General features: G+C 36.4%; 1 protein-coding gene across 2 annotated transcripts in view; it reads left to right on the top strand.

The window, feature by feature from the left end:
• The first annotated feature begins 2,143 nt into the window (after positions 1 to 2,143).
• Positions 2,144 to 21,444, top strand: part of LOC116565149 (probable ATP-dependent RNA helicase DDX60) — a 102,976-nt gene continuing 83,675 nt past the window's right edge. Inside the window, exons 1-6 of one of the 2 annotated variants that reach the window (XM_032298612.1) lie at positions 2,144 to 2,302; positions 8,418 to 8,511; positions 8,704 to 8,773; positions 11,636 to 11,825; positions 12,867 to 13,208; positions 16,846 to 16,962. In XM_032298612.1, the coding sequence (XP_032154503.1) occupies positions 8,508 to 8,511; positions 8,704 to 8,773; positions 11,636 to 11,825; positions 12,867 to 13,208; positions 16,846 to 16,962 (723 nt within the window). In that variant the 5' untranslated portion in view covers positions 2,144 to 2,302; positions 8,418 to 8,507. The remainder of the gene's footprint in view (positions 2,303 to 8,417; positions 8,512 to 8,703; positions 8,774 to 11,635; positions 11,826 to 12,866; positions 13,209 to 16,845; positions 16,963 to 21,444) is intronic. The other variant, XM_032298611.1, reaches the window with a different exon arrangement.

Below are 21,444 nucleotides of genomic sequence, written 5' to 3'. Positions count from 1 at the left end.
GATTCTAGAGGCCACCTAACTCCTTGGCCTCTGATCCCTTCTACTGCCTTCAAAGCCATCGGTGTAGTGTGCCCACCTTCTGTACTGCTGTTTCTGTCATCACATTGTCCTCTCGAACTCCTGTCTCCCTCTTATAATGGTCCTTCTGATGACCTTGGGCCTACCTGGATAATCCTGGGTAATAAGTCATCTACTGTTCTAAAACTTCTTAATTTAGTCTATTCTGCAAAGTTACTTTTGCTATGTAAGTTACCATATTCACAGGTTCCAGGAATTAGGACTTTGGCCTCTTTTGGAGAGAGGAGTGCAGGGTTTTTATTCAGCCTACCACAGGCAGGTAGGTACATCAGAGGTCACAGTGAAGGGGACAGGAATGTTGGCTGATTTAAATCATGTGTCAAATTCTGGATTCTTTTATTTTCTTTCTTAATCTCATCACTTACAAACACATGAATTTCTAAACAAATGAATAAACAAATAATTGCCTGATGGATGTGAGAAATGTCCTCCCTTCCCATATCCCCCTCTTTTAATAACTTGACTTTAATTTTTCACAAGACAATGTATCTTTCGCTACTCTCTCTGGTCTGTGTTCCCAGTGAAGTGGTGCCTGGATCTTTGCGCTCTCCTTTCTTTCAGACAAAGCAGACTGTGGCTTCTAGTCACCCTGATTATCTAAATTCACTGCTGTCTCCTTCCTCCACATTCTCTTCCATTTCCAATATATTTGCACATTTATTGCATTGAGGAAATTAAGCATAATAGGACATTGAAAAGAAACATGAGTATTGAAACCCACATTGCAAGTATCAACAGGCAAAGATCAAGAGAAAGTTTCATCAGTTAAGGCAGAAATAAATGTGACCCTACTGCATTTTTCAATTTAGTTTTTAATGGTGTTTCTTGGCGCATGAAAGTATCAATTACAATTTATACAGAACAGTAATCATCAGCTTCTCATAACAGAAAATGAAAATTCATGTATTGTTACATACTTTCTTTTTTCTTTTTGCATGCAAGTAGAAGCAGCAAGATCTCACATTTCATTGTGGGGTTTCAGATTCCATAGTGTCTTTTACATTTTATCTATTTCTAAATTCCAACTCTTCTTCATTTCATCTTGTTTAGATGTTACAGATTTTTCCCCCTCAATTTACTCTACATTTATGCCCGAATTCCAAAGCCCATTTTTATTGCCTCTGTTCTCTCTGTTTTAAAGTTTTATTTTATTTGTAACTGGCCGATAATTATTGTACATATTTCTGGGGTACAATGTGACGTTTCAATACATGTATACACTGTGTGATGATCAAATCAGGATAATTAACCAATCCATTACCTCAAAACTTTACTATTTCTTTGTGATGAGAACATTCAAAATTCTCTCTTGTAGCTATTTTAAAATATGCATTATTGTTAACCATACACACCCTACTGCACAATGGAATACCAGAACTGGTTCTTCTCAGCGATTGTAACATCATGCCCTTTGACCAACGTCTCCCCATGCCTCACTCTCATTGTGGAATGAGAATCTTAAAAAGGAGGCATGGGGAGACGGCGCAACCTGCAGGAGCTGGCGGGCTGGCCTTCTGGACCCTCGCTTCTCCCCACTGTAACGCCTGTTACACGCAAACTGTTGTGGGTTCCTGCCAGGCTTGAAGAAAATGATCTGAATTTCTTCCTCCTTTTCGTTTTATTTTGGTTTATTTTGTGTTTTCTTTTCTCCTTTTTGGTGGTATTCAGAGTGGGCTGGGCCCCTGGGCGAGACACAGCTACCTCTGTTGGCATCTTTTTAATACCAGGAACCCAGCGGCTTTATCCACGGAGCGGCTAAATGAAATAAAGTAGAAAAAAAAAAAAAAAAAAAAAAGGAAAAAAACCAAAAGCATAAAAAGCCACAGCAAATTTTTTGATGAAAATTGAAAATAAAAGTTTCCTTGTATTAAAACAAAAAAAAATTCTCATTCAAGGGAGGATGCTAAGCTTTCCCCAAACCTGCCTCGCTAATTCGTGCCGAACTGAAGGAAGGATGTTAATCTTTCCCCCAAACTTGCCCGGCCTAGTTGCCGAATTCCTCCCGAAGGGAAACTGAAACCTAAGCGCTTCAGAGAGGAGAAAGGAAACCGAAACCCCCGCCCTCGGCATATACAGGGCCGTCCGCGCGGCAGGGAGCGCCAGTTCCAGCCCAGGTCCAGGCGCCCTGGAGCCTCCGCCGGGCTCCGCGCGGGTTCCCGGTTCCAGTCCTCGCCGCGAGGGCGCAGCTCGCGGATCTTCGGCCGCCAAGGGTCCGGCGTCCGCGGTGAGGAGGGGGGCTGCCCCTCGGGAGGAGCCTGGGGCGGAGCGTCCGGCGGGAGCTCCAGGTCTTCCTCCTCCGTCTGTGGCTCTCGGGGAGGAGGTGGTGGCCCGGGAGTGCGGGGAGCGGGGCAGGATCCTGCGGAACCCCCTGCTGGCCCGGGGAGGCGCGGTGAGGGCTGGGAAAGGGGCGTCGCCATGAACCCCACCAGAGAGAGAGAGAGGATTGCCTAGGCCTCGAAGGAGTGCTCCTCTGCCAAGGTGGGAGCTGGGTCTTGGAGGCTGAGGGGAGCTAAGGAGCATCAGATCTGAGCGCAGCCTGGTGCTAAAACCTGGACACAGGCATCAGCAAGCAGCTCCCTTCTTCAATCCCTGTACGATCAGAATCTGCATTTTGTTTTTCACATAGAGACGGGGGGTTGGGGGGGCGTTTCTCCATGTTGGTCAGGCTGGTCTCGAACTCGCGACCTCTGGTGATCTGCCCACCTCGGCCTCCCAAAGTGCTGGGATTACAGGCGTGAGCCACCCACCGTGCTCATCCCAGCCCAGAGTCTCCATTTTAATAAGATCCCTCAGGTAATTCCGATGCATCCTTAAGTTTCAGTGGCTTAAGAAAATAGAGGTGTATTTCTTACTCCAGTAACTTAGGGTACTTTATTCGAGGCCAAGGGGCAGGTATTAGTTTGCTATTGTTGCATAACAAATTATCACCAACTTAGTGGTTTACAAGTTTACTATTTTATGATTGCTGTGGATCAGAAGCCCAGGCATGGGTAAACCGAGTCCTCTGCTCAGCATCCCATGAAGCCCAAATCAAGGTGTCTGTCAGAGCTGTGGTGTCATCTAGAAATAATAATGGGGTGCATTATTTCTAGAAATGAATCATTTCTGTGCCTACTCTTTGGTAATACAATGATGCAGTACTTAGAAGAAAAGCAGGATAGTTTCTTGATTCCATAAACCATTATTTTTCATATATTGTCTTCAGATGCTATTGCTGGACTTCCTGCTGTGAAAGATGAAGAACTTAGCCTACATATTTCTTTTTCTTTTTATTCATCCATTTGTGAACTGCCAAGTTGGTTGATTATATTATTATTTTTATATTGTCAAGGTTTATCACATTTTACAGTATTTTGTGACTTTAATTCTTGTTGTTTCTATGTTGAGTCAACAGTAAAAAAAAAGTGAACAGCAGTGGCAAAATTATGAGTATGTACATATTACTCAGGGTAGAAGCAATCTGTGAATTGCTAGGCTAAGACATGTAGTTCTATATCACTAAAACTACTGTTTGAAATAGACTTTTAAAATTCGAAGTACAATGGGTTCTCTTGTTTTTCTTTATAGCTTCGTTTAATTTTTCTGAATCATGAAATGTTTCATTGTTTTTTGATTGTCTTCATTCTTGGTGTTTTCTCCCCAATTTTCTGTATTATCTCTTTAAATAAAATTATATATATATACTTGGTATTGTGGAAGACAGTGTGGCAGTTCCTGAAGGATCTAGAACCAGAAACACCATTTGACCCAGGAAACCCATTACTAGGGATATACCCAAAGGATTATGAATCACACATACACACATATGTTGATTACAGCACTATTTACAATAGCAAAGACTTGGAACCAACCCAAATGCCCATCAATGATAGACTGGATAAAGAAAATGTGGCACATATACGCTATGGAACACTTTGCTGCCATAAAAAAGAATGATTTTATGGCCTTTGCTAAGACATGTAGTTCTATATCATTAAAAGGGACATAGATGAAGCTAGAAGCCATCATTTTCAGCGAACTAACACAGGAACAGAAAACCAAATACCATGCTTTCACTCATAAGTAGGAGTTGAACAATGAGAACACATGGACACAGGGAGAGGAACATCACACACTGGGGTCTGTTGGGGGGAGGGAGACTAGGGGAGGGAGAGCAGTAGGATAAATAACTAATACATGGGGGGCTTAAAACCTAAGTGACCGGTTGACAGGTGCAGCAAACCACCGTGGCACGTGCATACCTATGTAACAAATCTGCACATTCTGCACGTGTACTTGAGAACGTAAAGTAAAATTTAAAAAAAGATATACGGTTGGTGAAATTTATAACTTCTTAAAAGTCTAATTACATCTTTTTGCCTTCTCCATGAATTGAATCAGTATTTAGATGCAGAATTCTAGGTTCAAATTATTTTCTCTTTAGAAATTTGAAAATGTTTTATTTTATCAAAACATCCAGGAATGTTGCGTATTTTAATTAGTTCTGTGTGCCAGGTATTATTTTAATCAATTTGTATCCATCAGTTTATACATTTCAGTAGGCTTGAAAACACAATCAGAGGTGAATAATATTATTGTTCCAATTTTGTAGATGAGTAAATGGAAACTCAGAGAAGGTAAATAATTTGTCTAACCTTTGGAACTGTAGTATGTTTCAGAACCAAGATTAAAATGCAAATGGTCTGCCAACAGTGTTCATGCCTTAAACCAGTTCACATATGGCTTGACTTCCATTTCTTGGTAGCTTATCAGTCTTTCTCTTTTTCTTGGAGCTCTGAATTTTAACAAGCTGTGCTTAGGTGTAGTTTTCTCTTTTGTCATTATTTCTACTCAGTAGTTGGAAACCATTTCAATCTAAATATATTATGTTGTTCTTTAGTTCTGGTCTAATATTATTATATTACTTTAAATATATATCTTTGATCATTTTTATCCCTACTCATTTGGAATCTTGGTTATGTCCTATTAGAATTACTAGTAGGTGGAGAAAGAGCTTATTCACTTACCTTCATATTTTTTAGAATTTTTAGAAATTTTTCATCTCTTTGTCTTTTACTTCTATCCTTTATGAAATTGCCTGGACTTTAACCCCCCAGATCACTAACTTAAAATTCCACCATGCTCATTTTATTTTTCTGCACATGACTTTCTTCTTTGTAAAATTATGTTTTAAATTAGTACGAATGCTTGCACGCTTTCACTTTCTCTAGCAGACTGTTATTATTTTATGATAAATATTTTTAATTCTTTGCAAGCAGTAATTAGAAAATTCTGAAGATCTATTTGGTCTCTGAATCATGCTTATTCATCTGGTTTCTTATTTCTGCTTTTTCTGTGCCTCAAATGTCTGCTGGTACTAATTTGTGTATGTGTTTGTGTGTGAGTCTTCAATCATCAGTTGTTACAGGGGGCTGGATCTCTGCTATGTCTCTCCCTTAAATGACAGAGAAGACATGGAGATAGTGACAGTGAATTCTGCTTAAGTGTTAGGGCGTGCATGTGTTGGTGCAGAGGTTAATAGGGTAGCTCTAGTATAGGGTTTGTAACAGGAAAGCCTAGGGTATGTAAGCCTAGTCTGGTATAGGGCATGTAAGAGAAAAGCCTATTAGGCTTTACATATCCTGTCTTACATACCCCGTCCTATGCTATGTAGAGAAACCTGTAGGATCTCAAACTTGCCATAGGCAGGCTATAGAATCCCTTGATTGTCAAAGTAAGGAGGGATTACCTACTAAGGCAGTTTTATTTTGCCACCATAGCTATTGTTGAAACGTTTCACAGTGTTTAACAGGCACCCACATCTCATTCATAGTTACAATTATTTAATTTTAAAAACTGTATTATCCCTTTTAATGTATATATATCATTTCTTAAAATAATTTTTAAATTGTCAGGACACAAAGAGTTATTAATTTGTTTGTAGCTAACTACTTAATAAGTGATGAAACACTTAGGTATTGATTTTGTCCTAGGAGTGGCATAAAGAAATTCCTGAGACTCTAAGAGCATCGTGAACACCTGGGAACCTGGTGTTCATTTAATTTACAAGTAGAATCTGATGCTATTCTTTCCAAAGTTTTCTGTAATATTCTTGGGGTCAATTCCCTCTTGCCTGTTCAGTTCTCACTGACTCTTTCTTTCCATTTGAGCTTTGTGCAATTTGGAGAGTTGAAGAAAGATAGTATGGCCAATGGGTGACTGAGAGTGTTTATGAAAATACCTAACCTCCTTACCTGGACACAAGACCCTTTATAGTTTGATTCTTACTTACCTTTCCAGCGTCATCTCCAATGCGTCACACTGCCCTATGCCATGTAGAACAACCCATAGCATCTCAAACTAGTTTCACCACTTTATGCATTAAAATGATGCTGATTTTGCTACCTGAAAAGTAATTCTCTGTATCTCTCACTTTCCCCAACATACTTCATAAGTCTGCATCTTTTCAACCTGTCCTTTAAACCTCAGAACACAGGGCCCTGATTCCTTCATTCCGATTTAGGAACTCCCTCTCGATGCTGTGATGGCTTCCTGTGCCATTTCTGCTAGAACACAGCAAATTAGACTATACTGTGTGACTTCATTATCTTTAAACCTACACCAGGTCACACAAGGAGAGAATCATGCTTCATGCATGTTTGCATATATTTCAGCAAGTGGAATGTTTGGTAAAGTGTAGATACTCTATAATCTTTGAAATAAAACAGTAACGGGGTGAGTGAGAGAGACCATCCTTATGCTCCTGTATGCATTAAGTATCCCTGAACATCCCAACCCACAGTAATTCCATTTTACTTTAAACTTATTTGTCATTACAGCCATATACTTCCTTGCATTATTATTGTAATATTTAATGTCAGCATGTGATCACCATTGTGTGTTCCTTAAGATTGTGGAATAGGAATCTTTTCTTTTCTTTTCTTTTCTTTTCTTTTCTTTTCTTTTCTTTTCTTTCCTTCCTTCCTTCCTTCTCTTTCTTTCCCTCCCTTTTCTCTCTCTTTCTTTCTCTTTTTCTTTCTTTCTTTCCCTCCTTCCCTTCCTTTCTCTCTCTCTCTTTCTTTCTTCCTTATCTATTGATCTATCTTTATATCTATCTACAACCTATCAATAAATCATATGTGTGTCTACCTATCTGTTTATCTGTTTCACAGCCCTAACATATTGAATGGCAAATGTCTCAATATTTGGTTTCCATGACAAAATACTCAAGTGCATTTTCATCTAGCACTTTAGTATTTCTTTCTGTATTACCTTTGCAGATTCTTCCTCCTCTCTTGCCATATATTGAGTATTAGTATCTTTAATGCTCAGATGACTTACCTCTTCAAATCCAGCCCAGACTTTGTATTTGACCTCTAGATTTGTATATTTAACTACTTACATATCTTGACTTATGGGAAACCTTGAAAGCAAGTCAATTCAGGTGATTCACAAATGTAGTGACACGTAGCCCTGTTCTAAGGTTCCCAGCCCAGGAATGGCCTAGTCACCCATACTGTTAATTGAGCTAGAATCTTGTGTCTTCCTTGACAACACCCTCTCCTCTCTTCATCCACATCCAATCCAATTCCAAAGTAAGTCAAACTCATCTCCTAAATGTCCTTCAAGAAGATCTACATCTCTCCAGCTTTACTATCTCAACTACCATCAAACTATATTACATCAAATTGTCATCATTACTCTCCTGCACAGTAACTTTCTCTCTGCTCTGCTAAGAAGTTTGCTCCCATCCTATTTATTCTCTATATTGTAGCTGGACTAATCTTTTCAAAATGCAAAGCCAATCACAATGCCACCCGCATAAAATCCATCAATGGCTAATTTTTTATTCCAGGACAAGAATAAAATTCTATAACATGACTTTGAAGGCTCTGCATGTGCTTATATCTCTCTAGTCCTCTCTAGCCTTTTCCTTAATAGTCTCTACTCTAGCCCTACTGGCTTCTTTCTGGACCCAATGCCACCCACAATCCTTCATGCCACTGAGCTTTACACATGGTATTCTGGTATTCCCTCTGCCAGAAATGCTACTTTTTTTTTTTAATCTTTTTTGCCTAATTAATTCTTGTTTATTTCTTAGAACTCGGCTCAAGCATTATTTCTTTAGGGAAACTTCCTCTGACTTCTTGACTTTGTCCTTTTTGCAATGTTCTGTTATTTCCATGATTATCTGATTAATAATGATCTTTCCTGATAGTTTTAAGCTCTGCGAGAGCATGTTGATTTGTTCATTCTTGTATCATTGGTGTCTAATATTTTGCTTTACATGTAGTAGTCAATCAATACATACTTGTCACGTAAAGACTCATTTTCTTCTCTCTCTTTTTTTTTTTTTGTAGGACTGCCATTGTTATTAAGAACTGTCACTTAGAGGTACCAAAGTACAAGATATTTGCTACCGTTAATACTTGCTACAGGTAGCAGCAAGAATGGGTAATTTTCCACTTAAAATATTTATAGATTATAAAACAATGATTCTGTAAACTACATAGATTTACTAGAATTAAAAAGCCACATTACTGCTTTACTTTCTTGAATAATAACTAAATGATAGCTGCTATAAAAAGGACCAATTGAAAAATAATCCATTGTCTTTCTTTCTTTCTTTCTTTTTTTTACATTTAGAAGGACATGTATTTAAAGAATTTTCAAAGAAAATGTCCCAGTTAATTATGGATGAAATGCCAAAAGCTGAGTGAGTATTATCATAGTAATAAAGTTAGGAAATCATCTTATCATATTTCCTGTATGTCCATTTGGCCTTCTACTGATATACAGACAGTTGAGCACTCAACAATGTTGGGGTTGAAGGTCCTGAACTACCATGCAGCTGAGAAAATATGTTTAACTATTTTTTTATTATTGTTAATTAATTGATTCATTTTTCTATTTTTTTCTAAGTTCACGCCAGACGAACAAAGAGATAAACTTGTAACAAGGGCTGAGTAGGGTACATCCAACACACGCCTACAGAAGGATCATGTTTAAATTTTTACTCCTCCAAAACTCAACTACAGTAGCTTTCTCTCTGCTCCACCAAGGAGTTTGCACCCTTCCTATCTATTCTCTGTATTGTAGCTGGACTCGTTTTTTCAAAATGCAAAGCCCATCATAATGCCACCTGCTTAAAATTCATCCTTGGCTAATATTTGATTCTAGGATGAAGAGAAAATTCTAAAACCTGCCCTCAAAGGCTCTGCCTGCCATCTTATTTCTTTGATCTTACTATAAAAAATTAAGAGAATCACAAGGAAGCAAAAATGTATTTATTAAGTGGGAGTGGATCATAACAATAGTGACATCTTCACTGGCACAATCCTCCCAGACTTTCATGATGCTCTCTCTATCAGGGCTCTCTTCCATAGATTCTTTCCATAGCTTACTGTGTGTAATGAGCCTTAATGGTTCTTATGACCCTCTACTCTAAAGGCTGAATTAAAGACATTTTGTTTGAGGGCGAGTAGACCACTTCAACATCTTTGGTATTCAATTTATGTAGTTCTAGGTGGCCAGGGACATTGTCCAATATCAAAAGAACTTTGAAAAGCAGTCCCTTACTGGTGAGGTACTTCCTGATTTCAGGGACAAAGTATCAATTGAACTAATCCAGAAAATGTGTCCTTATTGTCCAGAGCTTTTCGTTGTACCCCTGTTGCCCAGGACTTTTTGTTGTACAACTCAAGTCTGGCAGCTGCTGTTTATCTTTACCCTTCAAGTCTCGGGAGTTAGCAGTTTCATAGATAAAGGCGGGCCTGAAGATAAAACCAACTGCCTTTGCACAGTGCAGAGTTAGCCTGTCCCTTCCTGCCCTAAATCCTGGTGCTCACTTTTCTTTCCTGCTAATAAATATTCTTTGCGAGTTTTGTTGTTGTTGTTGTTGGACCCTTTCGTCTGCATTAAAAACCTATTTAAGGAGATATCCTTTCCCCTCAGTGATTTTCTTCTGCCTCTTGGTTGGCTGAAGCTGCTTCTCTCGTTCTCCTCACATTTGTAAAGCCAAACGTATTACTAAAATGATCAAACCATACTGTGCAGGCATTAGATTTTCCAGCTTTAGCTCTTTTGTCTTCCTTTTGCTTTGTTGGATAGTTACTTTGCTTTTTCTTGAATCATATTAGAGTTTGTCAGTTTGCCTTTTTAGGCAATCCCCCACTCACATAAAAGCTCCATTTTCAATGTGAGATAGTTCACAAAAAAAAAAATGCAAGATTTTTGTGACTGCTGCAACAATGCCTTCACTAATTTCTTTAAAACATTTATCTTACAATGGTCCTTACCTTAGGTTCATTTATTTGGAAGTGGCGGGCAGCTATAGCTGAAAGCATCAATCCGTGACACATTTCAAGCAATTCGACTTTTTCTTGTGATGTCACGACTGTCTCTGCTTTTTGGGAACACTTCTGGCATCACTAGTGGCACTTCATATGGATTCCATGGTTTTATTTAGGGTTTATGGTATTTCAATAAGCATGATGAAAAATAACGCCAGAACCACGAGAGATCACATTTTATTGTGATTGGAGAGCAGTTTACTGGAGAGGAACTGCTTGCTCACCACCATACAACAGGAGGTGGCTAGGAAGTTATTACAGTAGTACCATATATACTGTAGTTAATTTTATGCAGTTATGATTTAATAGTGCAGCTCAACATTTGGTTACATTTTTCTCAACTCCGAAAGGTGCCATGTATAGTCTTAAGTGGTTGCATAAGGTTTGATAAATTTTAACTTTTATAATAGATGTGTGTATATTTTATGGTAGTAAATGCTCAAATAGACTACCTACGTATAGTTTATGTGTTTATGACATAATTATTTTTCATATTTGTAGGCTACATGGTTTGAGAGCTTTTTCAAATAGTAACAAATTTTTAAAAATTTTTCTAATGTATTTATTGAAAAAGAAAATCCATGTATATGTGGAGCTGTGCAGTTCAAGCCTGTGTTGTTCAAGGGTCAACAGTATGTAATATATATGTATCAGTGTGTATGTATATACATATATATATATCAGTATTTATATCAATGTGTATGTATAATATATATATACATATAAAATATCATATAGATAGTATAGAATATTATATATAACAATATAGTTATAACTATGCACAGTGTTATATATACGTATATATGATTGTTCAACACAGCGCTTTTAGAGCTGTTTGATAGTGAGTGGAAACAGTTTCCTCTTGCTACATGTGTCAGTAGCCATCAGCGAATCCACATGTAAGGGAATGAGATGGATTAAGCAGAAAATAAATATAATTTAGGTCTACATGCAGGGTACAAGTACTAGATTCCTGATCCAATCAGGCTGTGCCAATTTGCTCTCTCTCCCTGAGCCTAAGATGTGAATAATCCTGCCTTCTTCCTGTGAAGGATAGTTGTGCATGTGGATATATTTGAAAAGCTTTAGTGTAGACACTGCCATGAGACAATTAACTCAGCAAATTGAGCTATCGATGATAATAACGAGATAATATGATGTTACTGCCTTTTTGGAACAGTATTTAATGCATATGTGATTTTTGTTTTAACTGTTTTTCATTTTAGTTATTCCAGTTTATTCAATGACTTTGTTGAATCTGAATTTTTTTTGATTGATGGAGATTCATTACTTATCACATGTATCTGTGAGATATCGTTTAAGCCTGGGCAGAACCTCCATTTCTTTTATCTGGTTGAACGCTACCTTGTGGATCTTATCAGCAAAGGAGGACAATTTACTGTAGTTTTCTTCAAGGTAACATGTCAGTTGAGTTCTTTTTTATAATACGAGAACTAAAACTAAAATTTCCTAGATTATTTTATGTATTTTTCATATTACAAAGTAGATTATAAATATAAAAGTTCAGAAAATTTAAAGGAAAGAAGAGAAAAAATTACCCATGATCTCGGTATTCAGAAATCACCACACTTAGGCTTATGTTTTATTTGAATGAAGATAACTTTATTGTAAGGACACACGGGATCATGAGAGAGGATGAGAAAGCTCCTCAACAGTGGCCCAGTTGAACATTGGATTCCAGTTCTCCTGCTCTGAAAACTACTTCTGTCTTCAAAACTCAGCAGGTGGTTTATATGAGCCCAGAGGAAAATATATCTGAGCCTAGGCAAAGTCATTAAGAATGCTTTGTTGGCTGGGCACGGTGGTGTATGTCTGTAATCCCAGTACTTTGGGAGGCTGAGCTGGGAGGATCACTTGAGCCCAGGAGTTCAACACTGCAGTGAGCCCTGATTACGCCACTGCACTCCAGCCTGGATGACACAGAGTGAGACCGAGTCATAATCATAATCAATGGCTGAATGCTTGCCAGCAATGTTTTGAACAAAGAGCTAGGCTTCCGATCTAATGTGTGTAGTCTAGTTGGCTGCCCTAATTTTGGTATAATGAGACAATCTACGTTGCTTCGGGAGAGTCAGAGTAGCCTGGAACAATCCTCTAGAATACAGTGGTTCACCTCAGCTTCCTGATACAGATGATTTACATCCACCACTGGCTTTCTATTCTTTTTCTTTCTGAAATGAGATTGGAGAGGAAAAGAATTAGACAGTGGAAGGGTAAGGATGACAAACTCTGAGTATTAAGTGTCTGCTTCAAGGAGACACATGCATTGAAATCCAAACTGTGATTTTTTTTGGGCAAATATTTGTGAGATGGCAGTCAAAGTTTAAGGTTCTATTTCCCGACAAGCAGACAGAACACAACTGTTGGATGTGTTAGCTAACTAAACAATTAAATGATAATTTTGAAATAAAATGTGCTTCACCTCCTTCTCCACAGGATGCTGAGTATGCCTATTTCAACTTCCCTGAACTTCTTTCTTTGAGAACTGCTTTAATTCTTCATCTTCAGAATAATACCACTATTGATGTTCAAACAACATTTTCGGGATGCTTATCAGAAGAGTGGGAAAGTTTCCTGGAAGAGGGTTACCCATATTTCCTGATAGTTGCAGATGAAGGCCTGAACGATGTACAAACAGACCTTTTCAACTTTTTAATCATTCATTCTTGGGCAAGGAAGGTCAATGTCGTGCTTTCTTCAGGGCAAGAATCTGATGTTCTTCGACTTTATGCATACCTTCTTCCAAGCATGTACAGACACCAGATATTTCTCCAGATGGTAATTCATATCCAAAAGACAATTTCTGCTAGAAACTTACAAAATGTTCTAAGTTACTTGAGTCAGTTTTTTTTTCTTCTCCTCTAGGAAATTACCAGAGATTTAACAGATAAGTGTAATAATTAATAATATTAAGTAAATAATAACACAAATGCAGTCATTTATCAAACACTTGTTATAAAATTGTGCTTGGTATTTCTCACAAATAATTTTTATTTAACCTTAAAATCAATCTTATAAGGCAGGTATTGTCTGTATTTTACAGATGATAAAATAGATACCAGGATAAGTAATCTGTTCACCATATGCACCAAATGAATAGTAGAACATGGATTTGAAAAGACACAGTCTGATTCAAGCCCCTGTATCCTTAACCACTGTTTAAGATACCAACCTCAAGTTAATAAAGGCCAGAAATGCATGAAATTAGGCAAAACTTATGCCCTTGTTGCTGAGACATATCAACAAAATGCTATGAATATTATAGCCTTTGATAAGAAAACAATGGAAAGGTCAATAAAGACGGAAAATAACTAAATCTTATTATTAAATAATCAATGGGAGAATTTTCAAAGTTCTTAGAGTTCTAATTCCATGATGTTATTATTTTGATACATTAGTATATTTGACAGTTACTGTATTGAAATTTTGGGAGAAAATATGCATACTGATTTATTTATAAATTACTATATTTATTTATAAAGTTATAAATAACATGATAGCTATGATGATATAACAATATATAATAGCAATAATTATAATAAATTTATTTATATAATAAATTATAAACATATAATACAATAACCTAAGATAAATTAATAAAATTAGTAAATTAAATAATGTATTTATAAATTACAAAATTAATTTATAAAATTATAAATACATCTGCAGAAATAAGTTTCTGCTTATTTTTCACTACTGATGGTGAATTCTGAATATGAAGACCATTCTTTAATTCATCAAGATCATTTTTGAGACATTTGTCACTGAGAATTTTCTCATCCTCCTTATGTATTTGGAAATTCCCACATGGCTGCCATAAACTAAGATAGTTTGTATTGCTGTAGTACAGTCATGCATCACATGGACACATTCCAAGAAATGCATCACCAGATGTTCCACTGTTGTGCCAGCATCATCAGTGTACATACACAGACCTGGACAGCGTAGCCTTTGACACCCTGAGGCTATCTGATATAGCCTCCTGTTCCTAGGCTAAACTTGTTACTCTATTGAATACTGTAGGCAACTGTAACACAATGATAATTATTTGTGGATCTAAGCATATCTAAACATAGAAAAGGTATATTCAAAGACGGTATAAAAGATTAAAAATGATACACTTGTATAGGGTACTTACCATGAATGGAGCTTGCAGGACCAGCAGTTGCTCTGGGTGAGTCAGTGACTGAGTGGGCAGTGAACATGAAGGCTTAGGACATTACTGTACACCGCTGTAGATGTTGTTAGTATATACAGTATTCACTTTGGCTACAGTAAATTTATTTTAAAAATACTTTTTCTCATTTAATAAGTTCACCTTAATGTACTATAATTTTTTTTTGTTGTGTAAAGTTTAATTTTCAAAAGTTTTTCAACAGTTATACAAACACATAGAACAACTGTACAAAAATATTTACCTTCTTTCTTTTTCTTGAAACAGAGTTTTACTGTCGCTCAGGCTGGAGTGCAGTGATGCGATCGCAGCTCACTGCAACCTCCATGGCTCAGGCTCAAGTGATCCTGCTGCCTCAGCCTCCTGAATAGCTGGGATTACAGGTGCACACCGTCATGCCCAGCTAATATTTGTATTTTTTGTAGAGACAAGATTTTGCCATGTTGCCCAGGCTGGTCTCAAACTCTATTATAAGTGTGAACCACTGCGCCTGGCCTTTTTTCTTTATATCATTATTCTATCAGCTTTTTTTCTATTAAAATATATACTTTTTACGTTTTAAGATTTTTTTTTTTTAAATAAGATGCAAACATACACATTAACCTTGGCCTACGCAGGGTCAGGATCATTAACATCAACTGTCTTCCACCTCCAAATCTTGTCCCACTGGACTGTCTTCAGGGGCAGTAACACACAGGGAGCTGTCATTTCCTAGGATAACAATGCCTTCTTCTGGAGTACTTCCTGAAGGGCCTGCCTGAGGCTGTTTCACAGCTAATGTTTTTAAAATATAATTGAAAAGAGTATACTCTAAAATAATAATAAAAAATTAGTATAGTACAGAAAATTATAAATCAGTAATAGTCATTTTTATCATGATCAAGTATGATATGCTCTCCATAATTGTATATGCTGTCATTTTAGATGCCTTGCAGGACAGTAGGTTTGTTTATGCCAGCCTCACCATCAACACTTGAGTAGTGCATTGTGCTGTGGCGTTACGATGCCAATGATATCACCAGGCAGTAGAAATTTTTCCTCTCCATTATAATCATATGGTACCACCAACATATAAGTGGTCCGTGGCTGAGGGAAATGTCATTATGTGGCCCATGACTAGTATTAAACTATTTTCAACACTGGTTGCCTACTGTGAGCAGGAATAGCCCTGGGATTCATTTTTATATTATATTTCTGTTTATATAATAACAGAAGTACTGTTATTATCTCATTTTTCTCTGTGAGAGCAATTTCTAATCTGAGTTTTAAGAGTACCTACACATATCCTGTCTAATCTTTCCTTAAGAATAATTTTTTAAATGAAGGATTTCATTTCTAGTAAAATAATCTATTTCCTAATTTGTTGAATATTCACCTTAAAGAAGTTATGTTATTCGTCAATTTGAGGATTATGTGAAATACGATTAAAAATACAATGCATATTGGAAATGGCTGCTGGGTGATAGGTACCTGTGAGGGGTTTTGTTATCTTTTATTCATGTGTATGTTTGAAATTTGTCAAAATACATTGCATTAAATGGGCATGATGATGTTTTGGTGGGTGCTGGAAGTGTTCTAAAATTAGATTGTGGTATTTGTTCCAAAGTCTATAAATTTACTAACAGCCATTGAATTGTAACAAAATGAATGAATTTTATGTTAATTATACTTTCATGAAGCTATTAAAAAACAAAATACACTATATTCGTAGGCAAAAATTAACTTGCAAAGACACAATAGTGATGCTCATTGGGGTTTAAAACTTACAATTAGGCCAGATGCTATGGGCTCAGGCCTGTAATCCCAGCACTTTGGGAGGTTGAGATGGGTGGATCACCTGAGGTCAGGAGTTTGAGACCAGCCTGGCCAACATGGAGAAACCCCATCTCTACTAAAAATACAAATTAGCTGGGCATGGTGGCAAGTGCCTGTAATCCCAGCTACTTGAGAGGCTGAGGCAAAAGAATCTCTTAAACCCAGGAGGAAGAGGTTGCAATGAGCCGAGACTGCCCAATTTCACTCCAGCCTGGGCAACAAGAACAAAACTTGTCTCAAAACAACAACAACAAACAAACAAACAAAAAACCACCTTACAATTACATTGGCATATATATATATATATATATATATATATTTGACTTAAAACTTATAATCATATCTAAAATATCTAATTTTCTATAGTTGGAAAATTATTACCTATTTTATTTATAACAATTTTTCTGGTTTTCCTTTATTTTGTAGCATAAACAGAAGATTGAAGTTGCTTATGTAACCCTGCTTAACCAATTGGAAAGATATAAGGTTTCTGCGTTAGCACCTCTTTTTGGAAGTTTAGAATGGAATGATATGATGGAAGAGGTAACAAAATGTTTTAGAAAGCTTTGTATTTTAACTAATTTTTCAGTTATAGAAAGTTTGCAAAAATAGTGTTCTCATATACTTCTCACTCAGCTTCCCCTAATGTTAACATCTTAAATAACCATGGGGCATTTATGAAAACCAGGAAATTAACTTTGTGTCAATATTAAACTTTAGGCCTTATTCAAATTCCTCTGACTTTTCCACTGGTGTCCTTTTGCAATTTCAGGATTCAGTCCAGGATACCACATCCATCTTCAGTTGTCAGTGGACACTTTTGAGTGTTCTCCAGTCTGTAATGGTTTCTCAGCCTCTTCTTGTCCTTCTTGACCTTGACATGTTTGAAGACGACCAAACTTTTATTTTTTTAATAACCTTCAGTTTGTACTCGTTTGATGTTTTCTCATAACTGGAATGAGGTTATTCTACATCTTTGGCCAGAATGTCACAGAATTAATATTGTGTCCTCAGTGCTTCCTTATGATGTATCTGAGCATTGATTAGTTGGTGCCTGACAGTTTTCTCTACCATGAAGTTACTCTCTGCGCTTTGTAGTTAATAAATCTTGAAGGACATGCTTTGTGACTGTGCAGATCCTGTTTCTTCTCAAACTTCAGTGGATTAATTTTAGTGTCGGCAGTGGATCTTGTGTGCAGCAATGATTATTGATGTTTTTTCCTAATGGTGATTTTTTATTTCACTCTTTCCTTCTGCATTGATTAGCTGGAACTCCACTGTAAGGGACAGTTGTCTTAGCACTGCCATTTATTGATTTATGTCAGTATGGACAAATATATTTATTTTATATTATACATTAAAATACAACATTATAATTATGTGGAGCTCAAATTACCTCAGGTTTGAACATTAGAAGCCCCTTTAGGTTGGCGCCTGTTTTCTTTTACAAGCCCTCATCTTTCTGTACTTTATAACTTTTTGAAATCACAAGATGGTCCAGTAGCATCTTGTATTTTCCCTACCCCACCCCTGAAATTAACTACATCTCCGAAGAAGAAGGCATTTAGAAGTTCAGATCTGAAAACTATCCTGGTAACTGCTACTGGGGTGTCATTGTTACTAGGGCTTTTCAGCAAACGGAACTAGGATTCAAATCCATAATAGTTCATTTTACCCCTCCCCTTCCTTTTTTAAATTTCTTTCTCCAATCGTGAGAAATCCCACTTTCTTTTTTTTTATATATTTTTTTCTTTTTCCCACTTTCATTATCTACAATATATTCACTTATTTGCTCAGTTTTAATACACACATAAAGTTATTTTATTTTTTTATTTTGATTTGTATAGATTGAGGGAATACACGTGCAGGTTTGTTACATGAATATATCGCATAATGTTGAGGTTTGGTTCTCTACTGTACTCACCCAAACGTTACACTCAGCAGGTAACTTTTCAACCATCACTCCCCTCTGATCCACCCCCTTTTGCAGCCGCCATGTCTATTATTCCCCTCTGTATAGTAATTTTATAATTGCTAACCATACCCTTTGAGAAACAGAGTCAATGAGATTGTAAGATTCACGTGCAGTCCCTTTTTAAACTGTAGCCATAGAATATGTTAATATACTCTTTCCAAAGTTATTTAGGTTAGTGATTTTCTCACCCACCTCCTTTGGTGTGGTTATGTTATCCTTTAATACAGTTAGATTCACTGGTTTGTGTTTGTGTTTGTATTTTATTTGAATATATTTTAAAATATAATTGAAAAGAGTATACTCTAAAATAATAATAACAACAAGAGACTGGTCATTTAAGACAAATGAAGATTCCCCATCACCACGATGCAGTTTGATTCATAAGGTCTACTCTGTTGATTACACTGGTTTAAGTCTTTTATTCTTTAACTTCTTTTTTGTCCAGGTGTCTCTCTTGTGTATTAAAATGTGTTATTATACGTGTGATTCACTATATAGCTCCTTTTGTCTTTGGTCATTTTTGTTTCACAAAGTTGGTTGCTGTGCTATATGTTGCATAATTTTTTATAAGGGATAACTTTTCATTATGGATTATGGCTTTTGGAATAAAAGACTGCTTTTCTTTTTCACATGTAGTACTTTTGAGCTTGAATGCTGCTTAGCCCCATATCAGGATGCTAACCTCTGCTCTCTTTTAGTTTCCATTTACCTAGCAGAATTATGCCCATTCCTTTATTTTTAGTCTTTCTGAATCACGTTGTTTTAGCTGTGTGTCTTGTATACAGAATGTGGTCCAAATTGAAATTATTTTTCCCTTTAGAGGTGAGTTAAGTCTCGCATTTATTGTTATGACTGATATGTTTGGTCTTGATTCTATATGTTACAGGTATTTGTATTATGGTGTTTGTTAAGTTTCTTTAATGATGATCTGTGTATTCTTTGTTATTTTATTTAAACAATTTTAAAATTTGGAGTTTTACGTGTTCTGTGATGGCAATTACCTTTGTGTTGTACCTTTTTTATTAAAAGAATAATCTTAATCCTCTGTTTTCTTATTTTGCCTTTCACTATTTGGTTTCTGAGGTTTCAATTTTTTTCAGTACCCTCTATCACTCATCTATTGCATATAGTGGTTTTTCTTGGATTATTTAAAAAATATTAATCGTATTATTATTAAATTTTTATTATTACTATTATGTCTTGCTCTGTTGCTCAAGCTGGAGTTCAGTGGTGTGATCTCAGCAACCTTCCCACTTCCCTGGTTCAAGCAATTCTTCCACCTCAGCCTCCCAAGGAGCTGGAGCTACAGGCCTGCACCATCACACTTGGCTAATTTGTGTACTTTTATTAGAAATGAGGTTTTGTCACGTTGCCCAGTCTAGTCTTGAACTCTTGGCCTCAGCCTCCCAAAGTGCTGGGATTAGAGGTGTGAGCCACTGTGCTTGGCCCAGTTTTGTTGTTGGTAAGATTTGTGATGATACAAATATTTTTCTTTCATTTCCGCTATTTTTTAAACATTTTTTTTGTTTTTTATTTTATGTCATTTGGTTGTTTTCTTACCTTTCTTCATTAAATTTTATTTATATTATTCTTTTTTGGGCATCTTGTAACTTATTCTTTATTTCTGGTAAGCTTTGCATTTTTCTAAGATTATTTCTCTTAATTAATTATTTATTGTCTTTCTTTCCAATTCTGTTTCTGGTTTATCAGCTGCTGAATAAAGATCATTTTTTCGTATGATTGAATGCTTGTTTGAGCATATCCATATTTAGAGTGTAGATTTAGGGATTTCTTCTGCTTTACGGTTGCTATTATTATTACTACTTTTGGAGGTAATGATGAGATTTTCACTCAATTTGTGGGGAATTTTTTTTCTGCTAATACTTTTTGCAATAACTCTCTTTCCTTTCATTATAATGATATTGAGGTTTGTTACAAGATATTTTAATTCAATTTAATCCAATCTAATTAAATTAATTTAATGTGATGTTATCTTTTTCTGCTAGCCCGGCAGAGTCCAGGCATGTTACCAGGGTTTTTGTTAGTTTGTTCATTTACTTCTTTTGGTAGTGGGTGAGTGGTTTTGAGTCCTCAAATTATCTGCTTTTCTTCTAACTGGCAGATTCCACAAATTCTTCCTTTATCCTTTCACCACTTAATTGCCGAAGGATACTTCTTCCTTTTTTTAAAAAAACTTCCTTCTTTCCCAAAGCTGTTTTCAGAAAATTGTCCCCTTGGCCAGGTGCGGTGGCTCATTCCTGTAATCCCAGCACTTTGGGAGGCTAATGCAGGTGGATCATGTGGTCAAGAGATTGAGACCATCTTGGCCAACATGGTGAAACCCCATCTCTACTAAAAATACAAAAATTAGCTGGGTGTGGTGGCACATGCCTGTAATCCCAGCTACTCAGGAGGCTGAGGCAGGAGAATCGCTTGAACCTGGGAGTTGGAGGTAGCAGTGAGCCGAAATCATGCCACTGCACTCCAGCCTGGGTGACAGATCAAGACTACAGCTCATAAAAAAAAAAAAAAAAAAAAAAAAAAAAAGAAAAAGAAAATTGTCCTCTTAAGTAGTTCCTGTCTTTTAAATAGTTTCTCTTCTTTTTTAAATTTTAAATTAAAAAAATTATTGTTTTTGATTGACACATCATGACTGTATATATTTGTGAAATACAATGTTTTGTTTTGATATATGTATACAATGTGACATGATTACATGAAGCTAATTAACATATCCATCACCTTGCTTACCTATCATTTTTTATGGTGAGATATTTGAAATTTATGCTCTTCTTTTGAAATATTTAATACATTATTATTGGTTGTAGTCATCCTGCTGTACAATAGATCTCAAAACTTTGTAGCCTTTGATTAGCAACTCTTCATTTTTCCCCTCACCCCCTGAAAAGAAGAGTTTCTCTTCTCTATGAGTTCAACTTTATTAGATTCTACATGGAAGTGAGATGGTTTGGTGTCTCTTTGTCTTGGCTTATTTACCTAGCATAATGTCCTGCAGGTTCATCCATGTTGTTGAAAATGACGGGATTCCC

Source organism: Sapajus apella, unplaced genomic scaffold, assembly GCF_009761245.1.
Source record: "Sapajus apella isolate SASKATOON/1434 unplaced genomic scaffold, GSC_monkey_1.0 scaffold39, whole genome shotgun sequence".
NCBI lineage: Eukaryota > Metazoa > Chordata > Mammalia > Primates > Cebidae > Sapajus > Sapajus apella.
Note: the sequence above shows the minus strand (reverse complement) of the source record. Positions and strands in the feature narration are given on the sequence as shown.